The sequence below is a fragment of the Phasianus colchicus genome, chromosome 1 (assembly GCF_987193195.1).
Source record: "Phasianus colchicus chromosome 1, bPhaCol1.hap1.1, whole genome shotgun sequence".
Lineage (NCBI taxonomy): Eukaryota > Metazoa > Chordata > Aves > Galliformes > Phasianidae > Phasianus > Phasianus colchicus.
The window spans coordinates 193,459-218,571 of record NC_143436.1 but is presented as its reverse complement, the minus strand read 5'-3'; the positions used below and the strand labels follow the sequence as shown (position 1 = coordinate 218,571).

The 25,113-nt window shown below is 54.2% G+C and overlaps 2 protein-coding genes, 2 non-coding genes and 1 pseudogene across 6 annotated transcripts in view; 4 read left to right on the top strand and 1 right to left on the bottom strand.

The window, feature by feature from the left end:
- The window catches only part of GOLGB1 (golgin B1), a 40,986-nt gene extending 40,878 nt beyond the window's left edge, over nucleotides 1-108 (bottom strand). For 2 of the 3 annotated variants that reach the window (XM_031608466.2, XM_031608468.2), the window contains exon 1: nucleotides 6-108. The gene's annotated coding sequence lies outside the window, so the exon portion shown is untranslated. Of the gene's footprint in view, nucleotide 1 lies in introns of all 3 variants that reach the window. The other variant, XM_031608467.2, reaches the window with a different exon arrangement.
- A 3,785-nt stretch (nucleotides 109-3,893) lies between these two features.
- LOC116238655 (guanylyl cyclase-activating protein 1-like) lies at nucleotides 3,894-8,433 on the top strand. Its single transcript, XM_090124829.1, has 4 exons — nucleotides 3,894-4,091; nucleotides 5,663-5,812; nucleotides 7,558-7,648; nucleotides 8,306-8,433. Exons 1-4 carry the CDS (start codon nucleotides 3,894-3,896, stop codon nucleotides 8,431-8,433), a joined length of 567 nt encoding a protein of 188 aa, XP_089980955.1.
- Nucleotides 8,434-9,892: 1,459 nt separating this feature from the next.
- On the top strand, nucleotides 9,893-14,329 carry LOC149919302 (uncharacterized; annotated as a pseudogene).
- LOC149919304 (U2 spliceosomal RNA) lies at nucleotides 9,916-10,106 on the top strand. Its single transcript, XR_016463767.1, has one exon. It is a non-coding gene; the product is annotated as a U2 spliceosomal RNA (small nuclear RNA).
- On the top strand, nucleotides 14,128-14,318 carry LOC149919303 (U2 spliceosomal RNA). Its single transcript, XR_016463766.1, has one exon. It is a non-coding gene; the product is annotated as a U2 spliceosomal RNA (small nuclear RNA).
- Nucleotides 14,330-25,113: the final 10,784 nt, after the last annotated feature.

Sequence of the window (25,113 nt, the reverse complement as noted above, 5' to 3'; positions counted from 1 at the left end):
CCTACCGCAGCACAACACACCGCCACGACCCGACCCGCCGCAGCCACCTCAGCACCGGAACGCGCCGCCGCCACTTCCGGCCCCTAGCCCCGCCCCCCCGAGGCAGGACAGCCAATCAGCTGCGGAGCTGAGGAGACCGCCCACAGCTGTTTGCGGACACGTGGCAGTAAACCGCCAATCCAGAGCCGAGCCTCGAAACCCCGCCCCATAACAAGGAGGTGAATGGTCAGTCGAGGCGGGGGGCGGGGCCTCACCTTGTTGGCATAGCCACGCCCCCTTCGTGGCCACGCCCCCCGCCAACGGCTCCCGACCTCCCCGTGACCGCTTCCGGCTTTGTTTCGCTTTAATTAGCTGGGAGAGAGCAATTTCTCTAATTACCAGCTGCCTACGGCTAATTTATTTCACTTTCATCCTCATTACGTTCCATTAATGCGCCCTGGATGATGTGAATGGGAGTTGGCTCTGCTCAAACTGTTACGTGGTGCCATAAGTACATGGAGACACACAGCTCCATACAGCCCCATACAGCCCCCTGCCCACTTACAGCCCCGTACATATCCATAGAGCTTTGTATAGCCTCAAACAGCCCCCTGCCCACATACAGCCCCATACATACCCATACAGTCCCATATAGCCCCAAACAGCCCCCTGCCCACATACATCCCCATACACACCCATACAGTCCCATATAGCCCCAAACAGCCCCCTGCCCACATACAGCTCCATACAGCTCCATACAGCCCCCTGCCCACATACAGCCCCGTGGCCCCATAGTGTCCTATGGCCCCCATACAACCCTATGCTCCCATACAGCTCCTTGGCCCCATTCAGCCCCATGTCCCTATACAACCCCATGACTCCATACAGCTCCTTGCTCCAATATAGCCCTGTACCCCAAACAGCTCATTGGCCCCAGACACATATACCCCCCATATGGCCCTATATCCCCCATACAGCCCCCATACAGCCCTGTACCACCATACATTTCCATGCATCCCATACAACACTATGGTTACGTACAGCCCTGCGTTCCCATGCAGCTCTATACTCCCATAAATCCCATACCCCATACAATCCCATGCAGCCCCATATCCCATACAGCCCCATACTGCACACATTCCCATACATCCCTATATCCCATACTGTTACAGCCCTGTGCGCCCCATACAGCCCTATACAGCCCCATGCTCCATACAGACACACACCTGGTTCCCAAATCAATCCATGTGTCTGGTGGCTGCCCCACACTGCTATTTGTAGGTGAGCACAGGACTGCATGCTGACACACAGACACAGCTCCATGCGAGGATGTGCACAGAAAGCAGAGCCCCTCATCTGAAGGGGGAGTTAGAAATTGGGATGGGATGGGATAGAATAAGAATGGAATGGAATGGAATGGAATGGAATGGAATGGAATGGAATGGAATAGGACGGGACGGGACGGAATGGGTAGAATAGAATAGGAATGGGATGGGATGGGATGGGATGGGATGGAATGGAATGGAATGGAATGGAATGGAATGGAATAGGACGGGACGGGACGGAATGGGTAGAATAGAATAGGAATGGGATGGGATGGAATGGAATGGAATGGAATGGAATAGGGATGGGATGGCATGGCATGGGATGGCATGGGATGGGATGGAAGGGGGTGGGATGGGATGGGATGGGATGGGATGGGATGGGATGGGATGGGATGGGATGGGATGGGATGGGATGGAATAGGGATGGGATGGGATGGGATGGGATGGGATGGGATGGGATGGGATGGGATGGGATGGGATGGGATGGGATGGGATGGGATGGGGTGGGATGGGGTGGGATGGGATAGAATAGAATAGGAATGGAATGGAAGGGGAATGGAATGGAATGGAATGGGAATGGGAATACACCAGACTAGACTAGAATAGGAATAGAACAGTTCAGTTGGATGAGACCTTTGAAGACAGCCAGTCCTGTGCGGTCCCCCAGTGCCCATCCCCACTCCCACAGCACTTCCCACAGCCTGGGCAGTGACCCACAGCCAGGAGCTCTGCTGACTGGTCCTGCTGGCTCCAGGAGATGGGTGTCACCTCCCCTATGGCAGGCCCAGGAGAAGCTGGGGCAGGAGATGATTTTCTTTTGTTATTTATCCTGGAATTGGGAAGAAAACTCTTTCCACTTATCACCACATACCTGGCTACACGTTAGGGAAATTCTTCGGTATCTGGAAGAGTAATCTACAGCTAGGTTTGATGAACTGGTCAAGGGTGCCAAAATATATTTCCCTGTTCATCAGCATACACTGTTGTAAGATGTGCAAGATGAATTTACATCATTTATAAGAAAAATTAAGGTAACGGGACAGTCCTACTAGGAAAAGCAGCCCTCGTGTCTCCTCCTACAAAAGACTGCATTCATTTGGTCCTGCTACTGCAAAAATCCATCTGCCTCTTGAAAAGATGAGATTGCACAGATTCTCATTGGCAGCACAGAGCGAAGAAAAAAGATCTGACTGGTAGCAAAGCAAGGCAAGTTTCTTTTGTCTATTAGTAAAACATTCTGCCATGGCATCTGCAGTGTGTTGATCTATTATCAAAGTAAAAATTAATTCCTACGCGTTGTTAACAAAATAGTATGCCTATTTTATTTTGCCTACAAGCTGCCAATTATGTGATTCATGGGAATTACTGTATATCACGGTGTCTTTCTGCACAAAAACAGCTTTTCATTCAGTGTTTCTTTCCAAATTCCACTTGTTGTGAGTGCTCAAGACAGCAGACGCTTCCCAGTGCTAAGTAATGATTCATAAGCCCTTTGCTTTGCTGTGTTTTAAAATGCACTTAGACCGAATATGAACAAAACTTGAAATTTGGTGTCTCAGCAACATGGGCAGCAGAGGCAGAGTTGGACTCTGTCCATGACCTCCCCTAGGAACACAAAGGTTTTGCAAGCACCGGGGTCACGTTGAGCAATTTGGTGTGTGTGGTACTTTGAGATAAAGCTGTATTGTATAAAGGAGGTTGGGAGAGGTGAGGCAGGAGGAGTTAAAATGTCCAGAACTGAGACAGGGGAGGCTTAGGTTGGATATGAGGAGGAAGTTTTTCAGCCAGAGGCACTGGAACAGGTTGCCCAAGGAGGCTGTGGATGCCCCATCCCTGCAGGCATCCAAGGCCAGGCTGGATGTGGCTCTGGGCAGCCTGGGCTGCTGACTGGCGACCTGCACATAGCAGGGGGTTGGAACCAGGTGAGCACTGTAGTCCTTTGCAACCCAGGCCATTCTATGGTTCTGTGATTCTATGATTAATAGAGTGGCATCACCACTTTGTGCTCTGTGAGATGGGTTCTGCAGAGGTTGGCTGCCCCTCTGTATTGTTTCTGGGGCCAGCAGAGTCACAGCAGGGTTTGGTTCCTCATCTGCTCCTCTGTGCAGTGTGTGGAGACAGGACTTTTCCCACAGGGCCTGATGCTGATGGGTCATTCCTGGTCCTATACACCAAATTACCCACAACCTCCAAGTCTATGAATCCAGACAGAGGGGCAGACCTTCACCCCACACCAAACCCCACATCTTGCAGTGTTGTGTCTAATTATACCAAGCTTAAAAACAGGGCAGCGTCCAAAAGCAGTGCAGCTCTGAGGCATCTGCTTAACCTCCTCACCCCAATGCAGCTCCCAGAATAGCAAAGCTTTGCTGGATTATCTCACACCTTCTTTCCATTCTAAGCAGAATGTTTGTATCATTAAAACTTTGGGGTCTGTAAAGCAGCCTCTAAGCAGATTAACGTTCCTAATGGGCTTGGGGAAGGTCAGAGGTTTTTACTTTGGGACTAACACTGAACGGAGCAAAGGGGCACTGCTGTGAGAGCAGCGGGACGGGGAGGACCGTTCCTGAAGGGTTCCTATTACTGGCCATGGGAAACAACAACAGCTCCACGGTGGACGACCTGCAGGCGGTGGAGATCCACCATTGGTACAAGAAGTTCATGACGGAGTGTCCCTCCGGGCAGCTGACAGAGCACGAGTTCAAGCAGTTCTTCGGGCTGCGGGGCTTGGACCCCCAGGCCAACGAGTACATCGAGCAGATGTTCCGTACCTTCGACATGAACAAGGTGAGTTCTCTGCCAGAAAGGATGTGCCCTTTAGAACCACAGAATCGTGGAATCATTCAGGTTGGGAAAGAGCTCTGAGATCCCCAGTCCAACCTGAACCCATCCCACCGACCACGTCCCCAAGTGCCACATCCCTGTGGTCACTGAACACCCCCAGGGATGGGGACTCCCCACTGCCCTGGGCAGCTGTGCAGTGCTGACCTCTCTTTGCAGCACAGATTGTCCCCAATCTCCAACCTGAGCCTCCCCACTGCACCCTGAGCCCATCCCCTGCCGTCCTATTGCTGTTCCCTGGGATAAAGGTCTGACCTATGGAGGTGATGAATGGCACTCCCTCCTGCCCTGAACAAATCATAGTTGGTGTTTCTTGCTGGAACAGCTGCCCAGAGAGGCTGTGGATGCCCCGTCCATCCCTGGAGGTGTTCAAGGCCAGGTTGGATGGGGTCCTGGGCAGCCTGGGCTGCTGTGAAATGTGGAGGTTGGTGGCCCTGCCTGCGGTGGAGGATTGGAGCTTCATGATCCTTGAGGTCCCTTCCAACCCTGGCCATTCTGTCATTCTGTGATCCCCTCCCATCCCATCACCATTCCTTGTGGATAGAGTCCAACCCCTACTCACTTACATCCCTGCTTACTGAGGATGCCCTCAGTCCCCTCATCCAGACCATCAGTAACGACTCCCAGCAGCAAACCAACCCCTGCAGCATTGGGCAGTGTGGGGCTTTTTGTCACAACACCAAGGGACATTGGTGTAAGGCAGCAGAATACAAGGGGCAAATCAGTGTGTGTCAACGACACAGGTGACAGCCATAGGGAGTAACTCCTCTATCTAACAGCCTCGTTCAAGTTCACTTACGAATCTTGAGATATCACTGCACTGTGTTAATTGTTGAGCTCGTTTGAACCATGAGATGCCAGCAGGAGGAGGTGAGGCTGAAAGCTGGAGCTTTCTTGAGCCTTTCATTGTCCTTCAAGAATACATATAGTATTAAACAGTAAAGGCTCAAATTCTGGATTCAAATTCCAGACTCAAATACCATACAGATCTTTGTAACACTCTGGAGGAAGCAGTTTCCAGGTGTTCCATGGATTCAATCAATCCCACGTAGCTCTTACCAGCACACCAGGACCCCTGGCTGTCTCCCAAAATGTTCCTCCTCCCGACACTGTGTCCCAGTAATGACAGTGCTGAGAAGCAGCTCTGTTAATTAACAGCTGTGCTTCTTGTTCCTGTGCAAGCTGTCCCCTCCCTGCTGTCCTTCCTTAAGAGGTTCAGAAGTGATCACCCACCCAGGGATGCAGCACTGCTCAGAGCTCTTCCATGAGCTCTGTGCGCTACAATGAACCACATCTTGAGGCCAAGTTCCAATTCAGATTACATCATCCTGACACAAAACCCAAATACGGGGAGCGTGATGGTGAGAGGAGTGGATCAGAGGTTCCCAATCCAGATTTAAGCTGGCTTTAAAACTCTGGAGCGCAGAGTGGTGCTGAGCTCCAGATCCATGGCTGAGGAGCACATCCTCATCACGGCACAGAGGCACTGAGCGGGTCCCTGCTTTGTTCTGCCCCAGGATGGGTACATCGACTTCATGGAGTACGTGGCAGCCCTCAGCCTGGTGCTGCGTGGGAAGATGGAGCAGAAGCTGCGCTGGTACTTCAAGCTGTACGACGTGGATGGGAACGGCTGCATCGACCGCCACGAGCTGCTCAACATCATCAAGGTGAGTCCCCAGCATGTGGTCCTGGAACGGCCCCAGGGATGGGGACTCCCCACTGCCCTGGGCAGCTGTGCAGTGCTGACCACTCTTTGCAGCACAGATTGTTCCCAGCCTCCAACCCGATCCTCCCCATCGCACCCTGAGCCCATCCCCTGCCATCCCACCCCCATTCCCTGGGAGCAGAGGCTGAGAACACAACCTCCATTCAGGAGCTGCAAAGAGGAGGAGCAGATTTAGGGAATGTCCTCCATCGTTCCCTTCTTTTAGGGTCAGCCCCTCGATGTCCACACCATGAGCCTGGTCTGCTGACTGGCTTTGAGGATGGGGGTCTGTCCTGGGGAGGACAACAGCAATGGCATCATGGCAGCAATCAGAGGGTCTCCATTTGGTCTCTTTTGTTTGAGCTTAAAAAGATGCTGAACTAATAAAGGATGATGAACCAATACAACTAATACTCTTCTTGGAGTTAAAATTGGCTAATTTGCTAATTACAATAAATAAGCATTACAGGCAAGACAATGTCAGGCAACGGCTCCTACAAAGACTGAAAGAGCAAAAGAAGCTAAAGTACAGAAAATGTGGCCGTTCCACCAGGTGATATTCCCAGAGCTTCACAGTGGAGGCACTTCTTTCCCCCTCTTTTCCCCTCTTTTGCCCCATATTCAAGAGTTTTCTTTTCCCTTCTTTTCCCATTTCCCATGGTCTTTCCCTGTTTTCTCTGAATTTCACTTGATTTTCCCTAGTTTCCCTTTGCATTCCCTTGTTTTTGCCTATTTTTATCCATTTCCATTATTTCCTCTCTTTTTTTTCCTTGTTTTCCACCACTTTCCACCTTCCCCCCTTATTTTCTCTGTTCACCATTCTTTTCCCAGTTTTCCATTGTTTTCCCTTATTTTCCAACCACCTCCTCTTTTTTTCCCCTCCGTTTTCCAATGGTTTTTTTTTTTCTCAGTTTTCCATTTTTTTCCCCGAGTTTTCAAATGCTCTCCCCATCTTCTCATCTTTCCCCTGTTTTTTCCTTGTTTTTCCCCATATTCCCCCATTTTTCCTTGTTTTCTTTTTTCTTTTTCTTCCCCATTTTCTTTTGGTTTTCCCCATTTTCACTCATGTCCCTTATTTTTCCTTGTTTTCTTTTGTGTTTTTCCATTTTCTTTTGTGGGTTTTTTTTTTCCTCTGCTTTCTTTCATTTTTTTTCCTCTCCACTTTCTTTTGTTTGTTTGTTTGTTTTTTCCTCCACTTCCTTTCAGTTTATTTTCTCCATTTTCTTTCACTTTCCCACATTTCCCCCCTTCTCCCCTCGTTTTCCCTTGTTCTCCCCTTCTTACCCTGTTCAAGGTATTACACCAGGTTTTACTTTACCCTGTCAGCTCCTGGCTCTGCATTTGCCCCATCCTCCCCCACAGCCATCTGAGGACAACCTGCCTTGGCTGGGCTGGTCGCTGTGCTGCAGAGGGACACCTCTATTTACCCAGCAGCTCTCAGGACGCAGCGATGCTCAGCACAGAAGCAGCACAGATGTTGGTTTCCACCCCCCCTCTGCCCCACACACAGGTGACCAAACTCGGGGCAGTTTCACCCAGGATCCCAATTCTGCCCTATGTCAGCAGTGCTTCCATTCCACCCAACCAATGCAGGGCAGCTCTGTTCCGACCCGCTCCTTCCACACTCCAGACCCTCATTCCCCTCAGGACCAGCTGTCAGGGCTGAGGATTCCCGCAGTGTTTTCCTATCCCGCTCTCCTCTTCCAGGCCATCCGTGCCATCAATGGTGGCGACCACGAGACGAGCGCAGAGGAGTTCACCAACCGCGTCTTCAACAAAATCGATGTGAACGGGGACGGTGAGAAACACCCCACTGCCACCCCAGCCCTGCTGCCACCCCAGCCCTGCTGCCATCCCGCTGAGATGCTGCCCCACTGCCACACAGCTGCCCGTGCTCCCAGGCAGGATGGGGCTGTGAGCAGCCCGCTCTACTGGGAGGTGTCCCTCCCCTGGCGGGGGTTGGAAGCAAACAATCCCTAAGGTCTCTTCCAACCCAAACCATTCTGTGATCCTATGGCTCCTCTTCTGCTTCATCTGTGCATCTTTGCCTTTTGTATTTCCTTCTCACACGAAGCCACGTGCTTTGCAGAGAAGCTTTTCTCCTCCACCACACATAATGGGTACAATGGGATTCATTCCCTGTACTCAGTCCTTGGCCATATTTTGTCTGTGTGCGTTTTGTACGGTTTCTTTGTCTCTTTTTGGGTGTAGCTGATGGCAGAGGGAGGAGTGGGCGCTGCTTGCTGGCAGTGCTGCTAAAGGTAATAGAATCACATAGAATCACAGAATGGCCTGGGTTGAAAAGGACCACAATGATCATCTTGTTTCAACCCCCTGCTATGTGCAGGGTCACCAGCCACCAGACCAGAGCCACATCCAGCCTGGCATCCACCCATAGGGAAAGGCAGAACCCCCCAGAGCCGCCATCCCACTCTGCTCTGTCTGTGCCCCACAGGGGAACTTTCCCTGGATGAATTTGTGGAGGGAGCGAGGAAGGACGACGAGTTCATGGAGGTGATGATGAAGAGTTTGGATCTGTCTCACATCGTGGCCATGATCAACAACCGCCGGCACAGCGTGTAAACAGGGCTGGGGAGAGCGAGCCAGGAAGGACAAACAGACAAAATTCCATGCATGTAAGGACGGAAATGAGAACGGAAAGGAACTGCCATAGATCTGTGGGCATCGGAGAACACATTGCTGCATGAACATGGGAAGTGTGCGTGCAGGACAGGCTTGGAACAACGGGGGCTGTGCAGCACTGCCCAGAGATTTCCTACAGCCCAAAGGCCAACAGCTCAGCACCCCGACTGCGTCCCACAGCCCACATCCATTGCTCTGTGCTGCACTCAGGGCAATGCCAGAGTCGCAGTGAGCACTGTGAGAATGCAGCATGGAGAAATCTCTGATGTGCACAGAAAGATCCCAGCGGTCACCAACACAAAGGGCATCACCACCCCGCTCCACCACTGTGCCACCAACACCTCTGCAGCGCTCACACTGCGTCCGGAGCTCGGCAGCTTTGCAGCCCCATCTATAGAACCCATGGGCAGAAGGGAATGAATACCCACTGCGGGGCTGAGAGGACACTCCTGTCGTAGCAGCATTGCTGCTGCCAATGAGGGTCGGTGCCAGGGATGGGCACAGCGCGGTGCTGCGGTGCTCTGATGGTGCTGTGATGGTGCTGTGACAGGGCTATGATGGTGCTGCAGTGCTGTGACAGTGCTGTGACAGTGCCATGATGGTGCTGCAGTGCTGTGACGGTGCTGGAGCAATGCTGTGACGGTGCTGCAGTGCTGCAGTCACCTGAAATCCAGGAAGAAAACGCCGTAACCCCAATGCAGTGTCAGAAAGTGGCATTCCTTCATTCCTCACCACAGTACCGGGCGATGTGACAAATAAGCGCACGCTCTCAGAGTTCAGGCTCTGCACTGGAACAGCTGAGCCACGCACACGCGGTGCGTTGGCATCCACGTCCATTCCTGTCCCGTAACTCAGTTCCAATAAGAACGCTGCTCACACGCCGAGGAAGATGAAATCGCGCTCAGGGACTCCCTGCCTTAAGCCGGTCCTCATCCTCATTGCCCGGCCCCGCAGCGCACGAACGGGAGAGACGGAGCGAGAGAAGGGCGGTGGGCGGGGCAAGGCGGAAGAGGCGTGGTGAGAGCGGGGGGCGGAGCCTGTGGAGCAGCGCACCAATGGCAGGGAGGGACGGGCGGTGGGCGGGGCTGGCGGAGCGGCTCGTGGATGAGAGGATGGAGGGGGAAGTGGGCGGGGCCTGCGGGGCACTGCTCCAATGCAACGGAAAAACGTGTGGTGGGCGGGGCTTGGGCGTAGAGGTGGGTCTATGCTAATCAGAAGCGCAGGGGCCTCTAGGAGCCTGTTCAACCATCCAAAGCCTAACGAAGTCGTGATAACGGGCGGAGCGGGAGCGGAGCGGGGCGGCGCGGGGTGGGGAGCGGCGCTGGGGCGGCGGGGGAGGGGTCGGTGCGGGCGGCGTGCGCGCGTCCGCGAGATGTCGGGGGCGCGCGTGGGGGCGGGTGTGGCGCGGGGAGAGGCTTGGGTATCGCTTCTCGGCCTTTTGGCTAAGATCAAGTGTAGTATCTGTTCTTATCAGTTTAATATCTGATACGTCCTCGATGAGAGGACTTTATATTAAACGGATTTTTGGGCGCGGGAGTTGGACCCGGAGCTTGCTCCCTCCGCTCCGCGCATCGTCCCGGTATGGCAGTACCTCCGGGCACGGTGCACCTCCCCCGGGAGGAGTGTTGGCGGTGAAAGGCAGAGCGGGATCGGGGGTTGCTGGGAGGGCTGTGGCCCTGCGTGTCCCGCAGGGGGCGCTGTTGTGCGCTCGTCCAGCGGAGGGCGCTGTGCGGCTCCGGCTGCTACGGCAGTAGAGCGGCGGGGCGGGAGGGAAGCGGCCCCATTTCTCCGCCCTCGGGAGCCCCGTCCGGGCCTCGGGAGCCGCGGGGCTGTGGGAGCGGGGCCGGAGGAGGGCACGGGGATGGCGGGGGGCTGCAGCTGCGTGTGGGTAAAGGCCGAGGGACGGGCTGTGCGGCCTGGAGAAGGGACGGCTGCGGGGAGACGGCGCGGCGGCATTCGGTGCCTGAAGGGCTGAAGCGCAGCCGGAGAAGCGGCTTTGTGTGCGGGCACAGAGCGGTGGGACGAAGGGGGGACGGCGTTAAATGAAAGAGGAGACTGAGGTCAGACGGGCGCCTCATGGTTTGTTCTGTGGTTCGAGCAATCTGCTGCAGGATATTCTTGCAAAGTGTATGAGAAAATATTACATCGGTATTCGCACTGTCCAGACACAGATTGCTGCTATCCGTGCACGTACGTTGCTAATTCTTTTCCTTCTCCTCCTCGTGATCTCTATTACTCGGGTCTCGTCTGTGCAGCACCAAATACTGGCAGTTCTCCAACGTCGGGGTGTTTGATCTGCCTGACCTGCCTTTAGCTGAAGGCTCAGAGGTATTTCAGATGGAGGACGGACAGACGGGAGCTGCAGCCTTTGTGCCTGCAGCCAACTGCATCCGCCTCATCTCCACGCCTATAAAGCACTGCACTGTGTACTGAGCGTGCATTCCTGGGGAAGGATCATCTGGAGCACAAGTGATGAAAGCTATCAGAGACCCTCCAATAAAGCAGAAAGATGCCCGAAAAGGGCCGTGGCAGTGCAGACCATGAAATAAAGGCCCTGCGTGTCCCGCAGGGGGCGCTGTTGTGCGCTCGGCGCTGCGTTGTGTCCCGCGGGGCGCCGTTCGCGGAGCGCGGCGCTGTGCTGCGTGCGCCGCTCGGACCGCGGGGGCGGCCGGAGCCGCTGATGGAGCCTCGCCGTCCCTGCTGGCCACCCCTTTTTTAATGCAGCCCGGAACACGGTTGGCCTTCCGCACTGCTGACTCGTGTCCAGCTTCTGGTCCACCGGGACCCCCAAGTCCTTCTCCGCAGGGCTGCTCTCCAGGAGATCTTCCCCCAGTCTGTGTCCATACCTGGCATTGCCCCGACCCAATGCAGCACCCTGCGCTTGGCCTTGTTGAGCCTCATTAGGTTCTCGTGGGCCCGCTTCTCCAGCCTGTGCAGGTCCCTCTGGATGGAATCGGCTTCTCTCACCCACACCTAGAGCTTCAGGGTCCCAGCAGGCATGGGAAGCCTGACCATAACTGAAGGCCGAAGCAAAGCACTCATTGAGCACCTCAGCTTTGTTCATGTCTGAGGAAGGCAGCTCCCCGTTACCTTTCATCAGAGGGGGAACACTCTCCTTGGCCTGTCTCTTCCTGCCTATGGACCTGTAGAACCCCTTGTTATCTTTCACATCCCTCGCCAAGTTCAGCTCCATCTGCACCTAATCTATCCTATCTCTTTCCTAATCCTATCTGTACACACACAGACAGCAGCCCCGTATTCCTCCCAGACTACACAGCCCTGCTTCCACTTCCTGCACGTTTCCCTCTTTTCCCTCAGATTCAGCTACAGGTCCTTGCTCAGCCATGTCGGCCGGCTGCCTCCTCTGCTCACTTTCTTCTGCAGGGGGATGGAGAGCTCTTGTGCTCACAGAAGGGTGTCACAGAATCACAGAATCACAGAGTGGCCCAGGGTTGGAAGGGACCTCAAGGATCACAAAGCTCCAAACCTGCAGTCACAGGCAGGGCCACCAACCTCCACATTTCACAGCAGCCCAGGCTGCCCAGGGCCCCATCCAACCTGGCCTTGAACACCTCCAGGGATGGACGGGGCATCCACAGCCTCTCTGGGCAGCTGTTCCAGCACCTCACCGCTCTCTCTGCAAACAACTTCCCCCTGACATCCAACGTCAATCTGCCCTCCCCCAACTTCCAACCATTTCCCCTTGTCCTGCTGTTATCTCCCCTTTCCAAGAGCTGACTCCCCTCCTGTTTGTAGACTCCCTTTAGATCCTGGAAGGCTGCAATGAGCTCACCCCGCAGCCTTCTCTTCTCCATGCTGAACAAGCCCAGCTCCCTCAGCCTGTCTTTGTAGTGGAGGTGCTGCAGCCCTCTGATCATCTTTGTGGCTCCTCTGTCCTTAAAGAGCCGCCAGCTCAGTTCTGTTCCCATGCCCTTAAGGACAGTTTCCCGGGAGATCACACCCAGCAGTTCCTTGAGCAGACAGAAGTTCGCCCTCCTGAAGTTCTGGGTCCTGACTCTGCTTGTTGCCAGGCCTGCATTCCTCCAGATCGCAAACTGCACCAAGGCACGGTCACTGCAGCCCAGGCTGCCTCCAGTCTTAACCTCTCTGATGCTCTCCTCCACACCGGCGAGCACCAGGCCAGCAAGGCTTCACCTCGGGTCGGTCCATCTGTTACCTGCACCAGGAAGTTGTCCTCCACAGACTCCAGGAATCTCCTGTACTGTCTGCCACCCGCCGTGCCGCTCTCCCCGCAGGTATCCGGGTGGTTGAAATCCCCATCAGGACAAGAGCCCGCAAGCGCGACAGCTCCTGCAGCTGAAGCAAGAAGGCGTCGTCAATGGGCTCCCCTGAGCAGGTGGGCTGCAGCAGACCCCAACCAGCAGATGCTGGAGCCGTCCTTGATTTTTACCCACAAGCTCTTGACCTGATCGTGGCTGTTCCTCACACTCAGCTCCTGGCAATCGATCCGATTCCTATCACAGAGGGCAACTCCGCCACCCTCCTACCCTGCCTGTCCCTTCTGAAAAGCCTGCAGACCTCAATCAGAGAATTCCAATCCCTCCATGACAGCAATCAGGTTGCACTTTTCCCGGTTGCACCACGGTTTCCAGCTCCTCCTGTTTCTTTCCCATGCTGCATGCATTGCCATAGAGGCACTTCAGCTCGGCTTTTGGCCTCGTTGCCCTCTCGGAGGACCCCTCCCCAATGCCTGCAGGACAAGTCTGGGTTTTCCCTCCCGCCTCCCCGGCTGACAGCGTTCCCACGCTCTTCTCTGTCACCCGGTGCAACCCCTTCCCCACCACGTCCAGCGTAAAGCCCTGCTAAGCAGCCCAGCCAGCTCTGCTCCCTGCAATCTTTGCGGCCCTGCCAGTCGGTGGCTCCCATCCCATGCCGTCACATTCCCCCTTTCTCAAGGCTGCGTCCCAACCTGCAGCACCCAAAGCCCTGAGCACAGCACCGTTCACAAAGCCGTTCCTTCAGCTCGTCCGCCCTCCTCCTTCCGTGCGGGTCCCAACCACCACCCGAGAGCACAGAGGAGAAACTTTTGTGCTCCCGATCCCGTCCGCGGTTTTCACAGAGTCCCGAAGTCCCTTTGGATCGCCCAGAACTTCTTTTGCCGACCTCTGCATTTCCAACGTGCAAAACCGGTAAAGGCTTTGGAGCCGGCGACGGTTTTGTTTGCTTCCAAGCCGACCATTCTCCGGTTCCACGATCCCTGCCAACCGTGCCAGGGCCGTTGGTGCGGTTGGATCCATCCCGTCCCATCGCTGCGCGTCCGCAACGCCTTCAGCCGATCGCCCGGCGCTGACAGAGCGGCTCCTGCGGGTGCCGACCGCGGGCCGTTCCTTCGGCGCTGCCGGGGCGGAGCTGCGGCGCCGTGGGAAGGAGGCGGTGGACGAGGGGCGGGGCTATGCAAATCTGCGTGGCAGGGGCCGCTGGTAGTTGTGAAGCCACGAGGAACCGGGCAACGGCGGCGCCGCCATCGGGCGGAGCGGGAGCGGAGCGGGGCGGCGCGGGGTGGGGAGCGGCGCTGGGGCGGCGGGGGAGGGGTCGGTGCGGGCGGCGTGCGCGCGTCCGCGAGATGTCGGGGGCGCGCGTGGGGGCGGGTGTGGCGCGGGGAGAGGCTTGGGCATCGCTTCTCGGCCTTTTGGCTAAGATCAAGTGTAGTATCTGTTCTTATCAGTTTAATATCTGATACGTCCTCGATGAGAGGACTTTATATTAAACGGATTTTTGGGCGCGGGAGTTGGACCCGGAGCTTGCTCCCTCCGCTCCGCGCATCGTCCCGGTATGGCAGTACCTCCGGGCACGGTGCACCTCCCCCGGGAGGAGTGTTGGCGGTGAAAGGCAGAGGGGGAGAGGGGGGGGAGCGGCGCCCGGAGGGCCGTTTGTGGCCCTGCGTGCGCGCTGCGCGACGAAGGCTGCCTTTGCGGTCTGTTCTCCTCTTTGCGGTTTGTCTGTCGGTTCGGGACCGCTGGACGGACGGCGCCCTGTGAGTGCGCTGCAGTGCGGCCGTGACTTTGAGCGACCGGAGGAACTGGGGCTGTTCGGTGTGGGGAAGAGGAGGCTGAGGGGAGACGTCGTTGCTCCCTTCCAGGACCTGAAAGGTGATTGCAGTCAGAGCGGGGCTGCTCTCTTCTCACTGCTGACAGGACGAGGGGAAACGGCCTCGGGTTGTGCCGGGGTAAGTTTGGGTTGGATCTCGGGAAACGCTTCAGTCCAGAAAGGGTTGTCAAGCACTGGGATGGGCTGCCCAGGGGGGTGGTTGAGTCACCAGCCCCGGATGTGTTTGAAAAGCGTTTGGATGTGGTGCTCAGGGCCATGATTTAGCCGAGGGTTGTCAGAGTTGGGGTAGGATGGTTGGGTTGGGGTTGGACTTCCTTATCCTGGGGGTCTTTTCCAAACGGGGCGGTTCTGTGATTCACTCAGGCCGTGGCAGTCCACCGTCAGCCTCCATTCTCCACTGGCTTTACGCACCGGCCCTATGGGCTGTTCAGAGGTGAGCGAGTTCTGCTGATCACTGCCTGACTCTCCAGCTGACGAATCAACTTCTGAATGGGGAGCAAGGAATCCCTGCTGGTGCTGTTGGAAATGTCCCAATAATTTTTGTCGGAACGGTATCTCTGATCAAAGCAGATTTTATTCGCTTATCTCCGTTGATTATGAGAGATGTTGTTAATCCAATCTACATTCTTGTTGATCACCACCCACCAGGACAGTGACTCCAACCCTGCAGCAATTTGATTTCTCACCTTAAAATCATCAGGGACAACAAGAAGTGAAAAGTTTCAATCCTTAGCTTGCCCACATACCAAACAATTACTGATAGTAGTATACTTTGCAATGATGGTTTTCACAAGAGACACATAAGCATTTCCGCTGCACTTAAAAAATCAACATTTCTAACAATTACAAGTGCCCATATCACTGTCTTTGGATTCACAATTTTAAGGGTGCAGCTGACTTCAGTTCCCATTGTGTTCCAGGGACCTTCTTCACTCTACTATGATGCATCCACAGTGCTTGTTCCTTAATTCTTACTGTTGTGTGGGACGTTAGCAGCACCTGGAACAGACCTACCCACCTTGGTTCCAGGGTGAACCTGAAAGAGGTCTGCTAAATACATATAATCTCCTGACAAAATATTATGCATTGAGCCGTCAAGGCCGTGGGCTCTAGTTCCTAGAACCAGTTTCTCTATTTCCCAAAGCCGTTCCTGCAGACTCATCACATGCTCAGTTAGTATTTCACTCGCTACTGGATCGAGATCCCCGTTTGTACACCATAAGGCCTTTTGTACAGTACTTTGAAAGGAGGTAACCCCTCTTTGGCTCTAGGTTTTGTTCTGCTCCTAAGGAGAGCCAAAGGGCACAACTGTGGCCAGGACAGCCCAGCTTCCTGGCCATTTTACAGCCTGTGATTCAATGAGATGGTTCACCTTTTCCAGCTGACCACTTGCTGGTGGTCTGTGTGGTTTGTGCCATTGCCAATTTGTTCCCAATGCTTGCTGACCTGCTGGACAACCTCTGCAATAAAGTGAGTTCCCTGGTTGAAGGGTATTGCTGCAGGACCCCCAGACCTTGGAATAATCTCCTGCAGCAATACCTTGGTTATTTCTGTGGCTTCATTGGTCCTGCAAGGGAATGCTTCTGGCCGCCCTGAAAGGGTATTGGTTAGAACCAGCATGTACCAAACCCTCCTTTTTCCTGGCAGTTCTGAAAAAAATCAATTTGCAGTTGTTGCCCTGGAAGGTTCCCTTTCCCAACAAGCCCCACTTGCACCCTGTTCCTGGTACTAGGATTGTACAGTTGCTTTCTGGTGTCTGTACCCCCATATGTTGTATTATGTTCCCTTAGAACCAAATTCACAGCAGTGTGTCCATCTGGGTATGCACCCACCTGTCAGCTTGCTCTCTTCCCTTCTAAATCATTAATTAGATTCCTATCCTCTCTACAATACCTTATAGGTTCTGACTAAGGTTCAGATATTTTAAGTTTACCGTCTGGAATTAAAGCCAGTTCACCAACTTCTTTTCCTTCAGCTGCCTGTTCTGCCCCCTGACCCACCATCATATCCCAGTTTCCCGTACAGTGTCACTCTTCTGCTGTCCTTCGCAATGTGTAACAGCCATGCTGTTCTTTGGTAGATTTACATCATGCTGAATTTGTTTTCCTTGTGTGTAAGCAGCCCTCGCTCTTTGCAGACGGTACCATGAGTGGCTGCCACCCCAAAAGCATATTTAGCATCTGTCCATACATGTCAGGTTCTTGTCAAGGCAGTTCTTTCAGCCTTCTCAGCGGAATCCCCACAGGTGATGGCTGTGCTTCAGTTACCCTGTCAGTAGCGGTTGCTGCACGTCCTGCCTTACAGTTTCCTTGTCTCACAAAACTGCTTCCGTCGATGAATCCAGGAATCCTCAGCGTCGTCCAGCGGTTCCTCCTGTAGGTCTGAGCAGCTGGCACAGACAGCCTCATGCAGTGCACACTGCTGGCTTGGAGGGAGCTCTGCGTCGGTGTTCTGGGTGTTCAGCAAACTGCTTCCTTCTCTTCGATCAGTTGTGCTTTCTGTTGAGAAACTTGACAGCCATTTGAATCAAGACATTCAGCAAACTCTCAGTGCATCGCACACAGTCCTCCTCTGTTACTGTGGCATCCACGCACTGCAGTGAAGTTCCACTGTGAGATGGAGGAACCCAAATCTCAGGCTCACAAGTTGACCAGTTCTCAAAAGTCACTGGGCTGTTCTCACAACCCTGGGTAACACTGTCCAGATTAACTGGTTTTTGTTTTCTTATTTTTTTCTCCCTGTATTAGGGTTTTCCTATTCAAAGGCAAATAATTCTAGACCTTTTTTTTTTTTTTTTTTTTTTTTTTTTTTCGCAAAACCAGGCAGAAAAGGTGTCCTTCAAATCCAGAACGGCAAACCCCTCCTACTTATTCCTTTACTTGGTTAATAAAGTGCATGGATTTGCCACCATGGGTTGTGTTTCTATTCATTGCCGGTGCCGGCGGAGCGCTCTTCTTAGCGAACACCTCGCGGGGATCGACGGTGAAAACGCTGCTGCTTTGGGAGACCGGAAGCCGAGGTAACACCCGCTGTAGGAAACAGTTCGGTCAGCGTCAGTCCCAGAACACACTCCGCCTCTCCGCGCATACAGGCAATCCTTTGACAACGGCGCCGGTTCTTATATTGTCTGCGGAAAGGGGCGGTTTCCAACATCCGCCCCGCCCCGTGCATAAGAGCAGCCCGTCGGGAGCGCCGCGAGCATGGGGTGCTCGGCAGCGCCGGGCGGCTGCGGCCCCGCAGAGCAGCGCTGTGTCCCGGACCGCGCACGGCAGCAGGGGTGGGTGGGAGGAGGGAGCGGGGAGCGGGATGTGTGTGGGCACAGGGGCACACAAGGGTCGGGCTGAGGGCTCTGTGCTGATGTTGGATTGCTGTTAAATTCCACTGTAAAGGCTCTGGATAACTGCTGGAGCTCCGTGCTTTGCTCCATCCACTCGTGCACTGCGCAGATGGGATGTGGATAACGAATGTTCCTTTCCCGCAATGGGCAGCTCAGCACAGTCCCACTGGGGTGCAGTGTGCACAGTGCAGCTGTTGAGCTCCATTTATGTCGTCCATTTCACAGGAAGTTTCTGGCTCCCTTCCCCACGCCTCAGGAGCTCAGCAGGTCTGGCGCTGCCCCATCCCCGCAGTCGGTGCCGTGCCGCGTTTCAGAGCCGCTCCTCTTCAGCCACATCGGTTCGGTTTGGCCGTGCTGGAACGGTTTCTTTATTTAGAATATCTGGTGTTACTGCAACCCTTGCACAGCTTATAACACTTCTTTCTAGATTTGCACTTGGGTTTCCAAACTGAAATAGAATATACTTGGAAGAAGAAAACTTCTCAGATGACACAGAGCATATTTAGTCAGTTATGATACTGGAGGGAGCAGTGCCCTTCAGAGGGGTCTGGATGAGCTCCAACACAGCCAGGTGCCAGCTGCTGCCCGTGGGTCACAGCAACCCCACACAGCGCGGCAGGAGTGGGGCAGTGGCTGAATGCTGCACTGGGACAACTTCCAAACAGCTTCTCTGGCATGGTGGCAATTTTTCCCAAACATTTTTCTGGCGCTGAGCCAACCTGAGGTTGTTTGTCTCTTCAACACAAAGTTCCTTGTGGGAGGAAGGGATGCCATTCAGAGGGACCTCAACAGGCTGCAAAAGTGGGCCTGGGTGAACCTGATGAGGTTCAACACGGCAAAGTGCAGAGTTTTGCACTTGGGCCGGAAGAATCCCAGGCATCCCTACAGACTGGAAGGAGCGGTCCTTGAGAGCAGCCCCGTGGAGAAGGACCTGGGGGTCTTGATGGATGAAAAACTGAACATGAGCCAGCAGTGTGCCCTTGTGGCTCGGAAGGCAAATGGGATCCTGGGCTCCATCAAAAGAGGGGTGGCCAGCAGGGACAGAGAGGTGATTGTTCCCCTCTACTCTGCTCTTGTGAGGCCCCATCTGGAATACTGCGTCCAAGTGTGGAGCCCCCAGTACAAGAAAGACAGGGAGCTGTTGGAGAGGGTCCACAGGAGCCACAAAGATGATCAGGGGGCTGCAGCAGCTCCCCTACAAAGACAGGCTGAGGGAGCTGGGCTTGTTCAGCCTGGAGAAAAGAAGGCTGGGGGGTGAATCATTGCAGCCTTCAGGACCTCAAGGGAGCCTACAGACAGGAGGGGAGTCAGCTCTTGGAAAGGGGAGATAACAGCAGGACGAGGCGAAATGGTTTGAAGCTGGATGACGGCAGATTTCAGTTGGATGTGAGGGGGAAGTTGTTTGCAGAGATGTGCTGGAACAGCTGCCCAGAGAGGCTGTGGATGCCCCGTCCGTCCCTGGAGGTGTTCAAGGCCAGGTTGGATGGGGCCCTGGGCAGCCTGGGCTGCTGTGAAATGTGGAGGTTGGTGGCCCTGTCTGTGGCAAACGGGTTGGAGATATGTGATCCTTGAGGTCCCTTCCAACCCTGGCCATTCCACAATTCTGTGGTTCTGTAACATGGTTTCCAAATTTATAACAGAGGCTCAACCAGTTCAGTCAGAGGGAAAACCAATGTCAGTGTTGGCTCCTCCTGTAGAAGGAAAGAAGCAGTGCTGGATGTCACTGCATCTGTAACAAAAAGGAGAAGAAACAAGAGAGGACGAGGAGACCACCACCACTACTCTGAAAATGGGTGAGATTTGAGACTCACACAAAGACACCTGAATGCAAACAGGGCTGCCTGGATGCTCCAGTGCTGGGGCACTGGGGCCAGTAATGTGGCTCTAGCTGGTAAAGAAGCCCTCCAGCTGGCACGTATTGCCAGTGATCCAGGCATAGGCGGAGAAATTGTTAGAAAATGGAGTGGAGCTTACATCCTCTGGAAGCAAATTTTAATAGCCGTCAGGGCAAGATATCCCTGCAAGGAAGATGCGATGCCTCAGCCAAGGAAACAGACCGCTATGGAAAGAGGCACTCAGTGCCTGAGGAATGAGCCATGGCAGAGCTGCTGCATGACCCCGTGTTGGATCCTGATGGCCAAATGCAGACTATGATCCCGAAAGAGTCAGGTGTTCATGGAGCAGACCCTCCTAGAAGCTGTGTTAAGGCACATAAGAGACAAAGAGGTGCTCTGAGACAGCCAGCATGGCTTCACCGAGGGCAGATCATGCCTGAGCAATCTGGTGGCCTTCTGTGATGGAGTGACGGCTTCGGTGGATGGGGGAAGGGTGGTGGATGTCATCCACTTGGACTTCTGCCAGGCCTTTGACACAGTCCCTCATCACATCCCTCTCTCTAAATTGGAGAGGTGTGGATTTGAAGGATGGACTGTAGGATGGATCAGGAATTGGCCAGCTGGACGCAGCCAAAGGGCTGTGATCCATGGCTCTGTGTCAGGGTGCAGGCCGGTCACAAGCGGTGTCCCTCAGGGGTCGGTCTGGGACCGGTGCTCTTCAACATCTTCATCACTGACAGACATGGCACCGAGTGCAGCCTCAGCAAGTCTGTGGATGTCAGCAAGGTGAGGGGTGCAGTCGATACATTGGAGGGAAGGGAAGCTGTGCTGAGGGACCTGGATAGGCTGGAGAAGTGGGGCCATGAGAACCTAATGAGGTTCAATAAGGCCAAGTGCAGGGTGCTGCATTGGGTCAAAGCAGTGCCAAGTACTGATACAGACTGGGAGAAGATCTCCTGGAGAGCAGCCCTGCGGAGAAGGACTTGGGGGTCCCGGTGGACGAGAAGCTGGACACGAGCCAGCAGTGAGTGCTGCAGCCCGGAAGGCCAACCGTGTTCCAGGCTGCATTAAAAAAGGGGTGGCCAGCAGGGACAGGGAGGTGATTGTTTCCCTCTACTCGGCTCTTGTGAGGCCACATCTGCAGCACTGCATCCAGGCCTGGGAACCCAGCACAGGAAGGACGTGGAGCTCTTGGAGCGGTTCCAGAAGAGGACCACTAAGAGGTGGTCACACAGAGGGCTGGAGCAGCTCTCCTATGAGGAAAGGTTGAGGGAACTGGGATTGTTTGGCTTGGAGAAGAGAAGGCTGCGGGGAGACCACATTGTGGCCTTCCAGTGCTTGGAGGGAGAGGATAAACAGGAGGGGGAACGGCTGTTTGTGAGGGTGGATGGTGATGGGACAAGGGGGAATGGCTTTAAAGTGAGACAGGGGAGGTTTGGGTTGGATATGAGGAGGAAGTTTTTCATCCAGAGGGTGGTGAGGCACTGGAACAGGTTGCCCAAGGAGGCTGTGGATGCCCCATCCCTGCAGGCATTCAAGGCCAGGCTGGATGTGGCTCTGGGCAGCCTGGGCTGCTGGTTGGCGACCTGCACACAGCAGGGGGTTGGAACCAGATGAACATCGTGGGCCTCTGCAACCCAGGCCATTCTGTGGTCCCATGGTCCTATGAACAGACGTATTCCCACGTGTATCACCGCTCGCTGTTCCTCCGGAGGTAATTAACACACGCACCCCTCTCGAGGAACGATGTAAGAACGCTCAGCCTCTGTTCCTCGCTCTCTGCTGCCGCCTGCTGTCCTTTCAGCCCCATTCCCGTCTGCTCCGCGTCCTTTGACTTCCTCAGGCGCTCCTCCTCGCTCACCCTCCCGATGAACTCTTCATCGCTGTGCGCTCGGTGGGACGATGCCTATTAGAAAGGATTTCCAGGCACAAAATCGTAATGTTTGCTCGCTCCGCCGTGAGCTCTGAACATCCGTGGCCGCTCACACTTTTCTCCCGCTGCAGACACGATCTCAGCCGCTGCGGATCTGTCAGCGTTGCGGTGCGGTACGGAGAGGTACGGTGCGGAGCGGAGCGGTGCTCGGCTTGGGCGCTTCTCTCTCTCGTTCTCTTCGCTTTGTTGCCCTCAGTTCCCGTCGTCTCGCCTTCTGTTCTGTTCTCTCTGCATCCCGGTATCGCAATTACTAAATACGCCTTCTTACTCCTTTCCGCCTTTCCCCCCGTTCCCGTCGCGCCGTGCCTGCGGGGCTGCTGTCCCATTGCGGTCACGCACAGATCGGGGAACCCCGGGACGTTTTTGCTGGGCGATGCGGGCAAATCCGAACGCAGTCTGCCCTTGTTTTAAGCTACAAACAAACCCCCCAGGACGCGTTGAGGCGATGGAGCCGCGCAGGTCGGGCTCTGGGCCGGGCGCAGTGCTGCGCTGCACTCGGCTGTTGTCTTCCCTTCTTGCTTTTCCTGACGCCGGCAATGAATCCGTTCTTCCTTTTAGGGGCGCTGCACGGCGGAAGAAAGGCCGTCGTGTCCCTTGGGACGCTTTGGTCTCTCATCGAGTTCATCGTTTGCAGTGTGGGAGCTGTATGCATGTGTGACCACTTAAGGGCGCTGATGGAGATCCCTGCCTGGCAGCCGTCCCTCCCGTTGGAAGCAGCTGATCTCACACACAGCTCCGTGCTCAGGCTGCTTTCCGGGTTCTCTGCTCAGCTCTTTATGCACGTTTGGAATGCCGAATCGGGGATCGCATTGTCCATCTTCCTGAATGTCTTCCTCTCCATCCTCCTCATCTACTTCATGTGGAAGAAGTCTTCTCCTAGAGCAGAGAATGCTGAGCGGCAGCAAAGATGGGGAGGTTTAGGACGGAGAGAAGAAGCAGCAGCAGCGGAGGAAGTGGAGGAAGATGCAGGGGAGGGACCGTCCCCAACAGCACCGCCATCGAGAGCAGCAACGGAAGGAGCTGAGAGGCACAGAGAGGAGAGTGAGGAGGAGGTCTGTCAGCACTGCTCGCCCACCTCTGGAGGTGACTGGATCCCACGGCTCAAGAGAGGAGTTCATACGGCTCCCAAACGAAGCTATTGTCACCTGGCTGCTTCGGTGTTGGGACAGCGGGGCCAGCAGCGTGCTTCTAGATGGAAACAGGGCTCGCCAGCTGGGAAACATTGCCAGAGACTCAGCGATTGACAGAGGGATCCGCAGATGTCTGCACAGAGTCAACACCCTCTGGGAACGAATGTTACTGGCCGTGAAGGAAAGGCATCCCTTCAGAGATGATCTGGAGCCCAGTGAAAAGGTGGGAGACTTTTAAAGAAGGTATCCAGTATTTGAGAGAGACGGCCGTGGTGGAGATGTTGTATGACCCCATGTTTGTCCCTAATGATCCACGCTGGAGCCACCGTGATCCTGAGAGTGTGAGGAGCACGTCAGCTCTTGTGTGGAATCTCACAAGAACAGCACCAGAGAGGTACCTTGGTGCGCTGGTATCAATGTACCAGAGATACGAGAAGCAGCAGAGGAGGCCCCCCGTGATTGAACTGATTATTAGACTTCAGAACTTGGAACAACAACTGCCTCCATCCCACAGTTCCGTTTCAGCCATCTCAGAAATAACAGAAAGAACGGATAAAACGGATGAGAGGGTGGATGAGATGGTAGGTAAAGAGAAGAGGAAACGGGGCGGCATGCTGGAGGAATTGTCCCTGTCCATGAATCGTGATGAACCCGTGGCAGCGCCAGAAACAGCCGATGAAGATCAGGTTGATCTAACGAGTCTGCTGAAGGAGCTGATCGAACTGATGAAGGTGATGAACCCTCCTCAGCGCCCGTACCATCCAAAATCTCAGCTGTCAAAGGCAAACGCTTTCCCACTCAGGCAAACGACAGCAGCAGATCTATGGCACGTGCTGCCCTGCGGAGTTACTCACGTGAGCATGGAGAAGACGGGAAGGAACGGCGTAGAAAACCCACTGCTGCACTGCGAGCACAGGTGAGAGAATGACAGCAGAGATCGACCAGCGTGCGACTGCTCTGCTCACTGCAGGTAACCGATGGGGGGGGGCTGCCCTGAGTCGGGGGGAAGGGGATGATTTCTACCTCGTTGGGCCCACGAGACCTCGGGCCATCAAGGAGGGGATGCAGCATAGCAGTGGGCTGCAGAGCGAGGGGTGGACTGAACTACGGACACTATTGCACAGCTTGTTCATGGCTGTGACACACGTGCTGCAATTCAGCAAGGCTAGAGGACGAAACCTCTCACAGGGGAAGTGTGGGAATGGAATGTTGTTTCTGCATTTGATATTAAAAAGAGCAATTGGTTTGAAGAAGTAGAACATCGTGCATTTGTATTCTGTAACTTATCCTTAGAAATAGTTGATCTAAGAAGAAAATTCCTGTATATGTTAGCGGCATGTTTTAGAAACATTATTACTGAATTATGTGATTAATTCTTTCTTGCAAAACTGTAATAGTTGATAAATGTTCCAAACAATGCGAGTATAAAGTTAGGGATTAGAAAACATATTGTAGAGTTGTTCTGTTAGGATAAGAAATTCCCAGCAAAAGAAAGACAGACTTAGCAAACATCAAAGAAATGAGGGCCTCTACACAAAGCCGCACTGTCTCACACCGTGAGCAGGTTGGGGTGTGAGGGCAGGCACCAGGATCCTCCCCTGTCTTTCTCCCGAGCTGATCTTTGTAAGAAGAAGGACAAGCAGATATCTGCAAAATAACGATCAGGTGTGGAATAAGTTGATTAATTAACTACAGATTTACACTTATGCAGCAAAAATTTATGTTTGTCCAGTGTTTGCATGTTTAGTGAAGCGTTGAAAAGATTGTGAACCTGCAGTACTCAGCCAATAAGGAGCCAGGGGAGAAGGAGATCAGCATCGGGGAATAGGGAATAAAAGAGGTAACGCTGTTTTCTGGGAGCTCTCCTGCTTGCAGGAGGCCCGCCATTGCAATTGTGAATAAAATCTGCTTTATCAGAGATACCGTCCTGGAAACTTATTTGGATATTTCCTACAGAAGATGATGGCAAAAGTATCAATATGGGGAGGCGTGGCAGGTTGATGCCATCACCTTGTCACGAACCCATAATGGTCAGCGTTCTGTGCTCACCGTGGTGGAGGCAACCACTGGGTGGTGTGAAACATATGCAGCCCCCCATGCTACCGCCCGAAACACCAAACTGGGTCTGGAGAAACAAGTCCTGTGCAGAGCTTCTGGTAAGATCAGCCGCTGCAGTGGGTTGTTCTAAACCACGTTGACAGCAGCGGGTGCTGGAACCTTGAAGCGCTGGGAGAAGCGTTTGGCAGAAGCCACCTGGTTGGTCAATACTAGAGGATCTATCAATCGTGATGGTCCTAGCCAGTGCAGCTCCCCGCA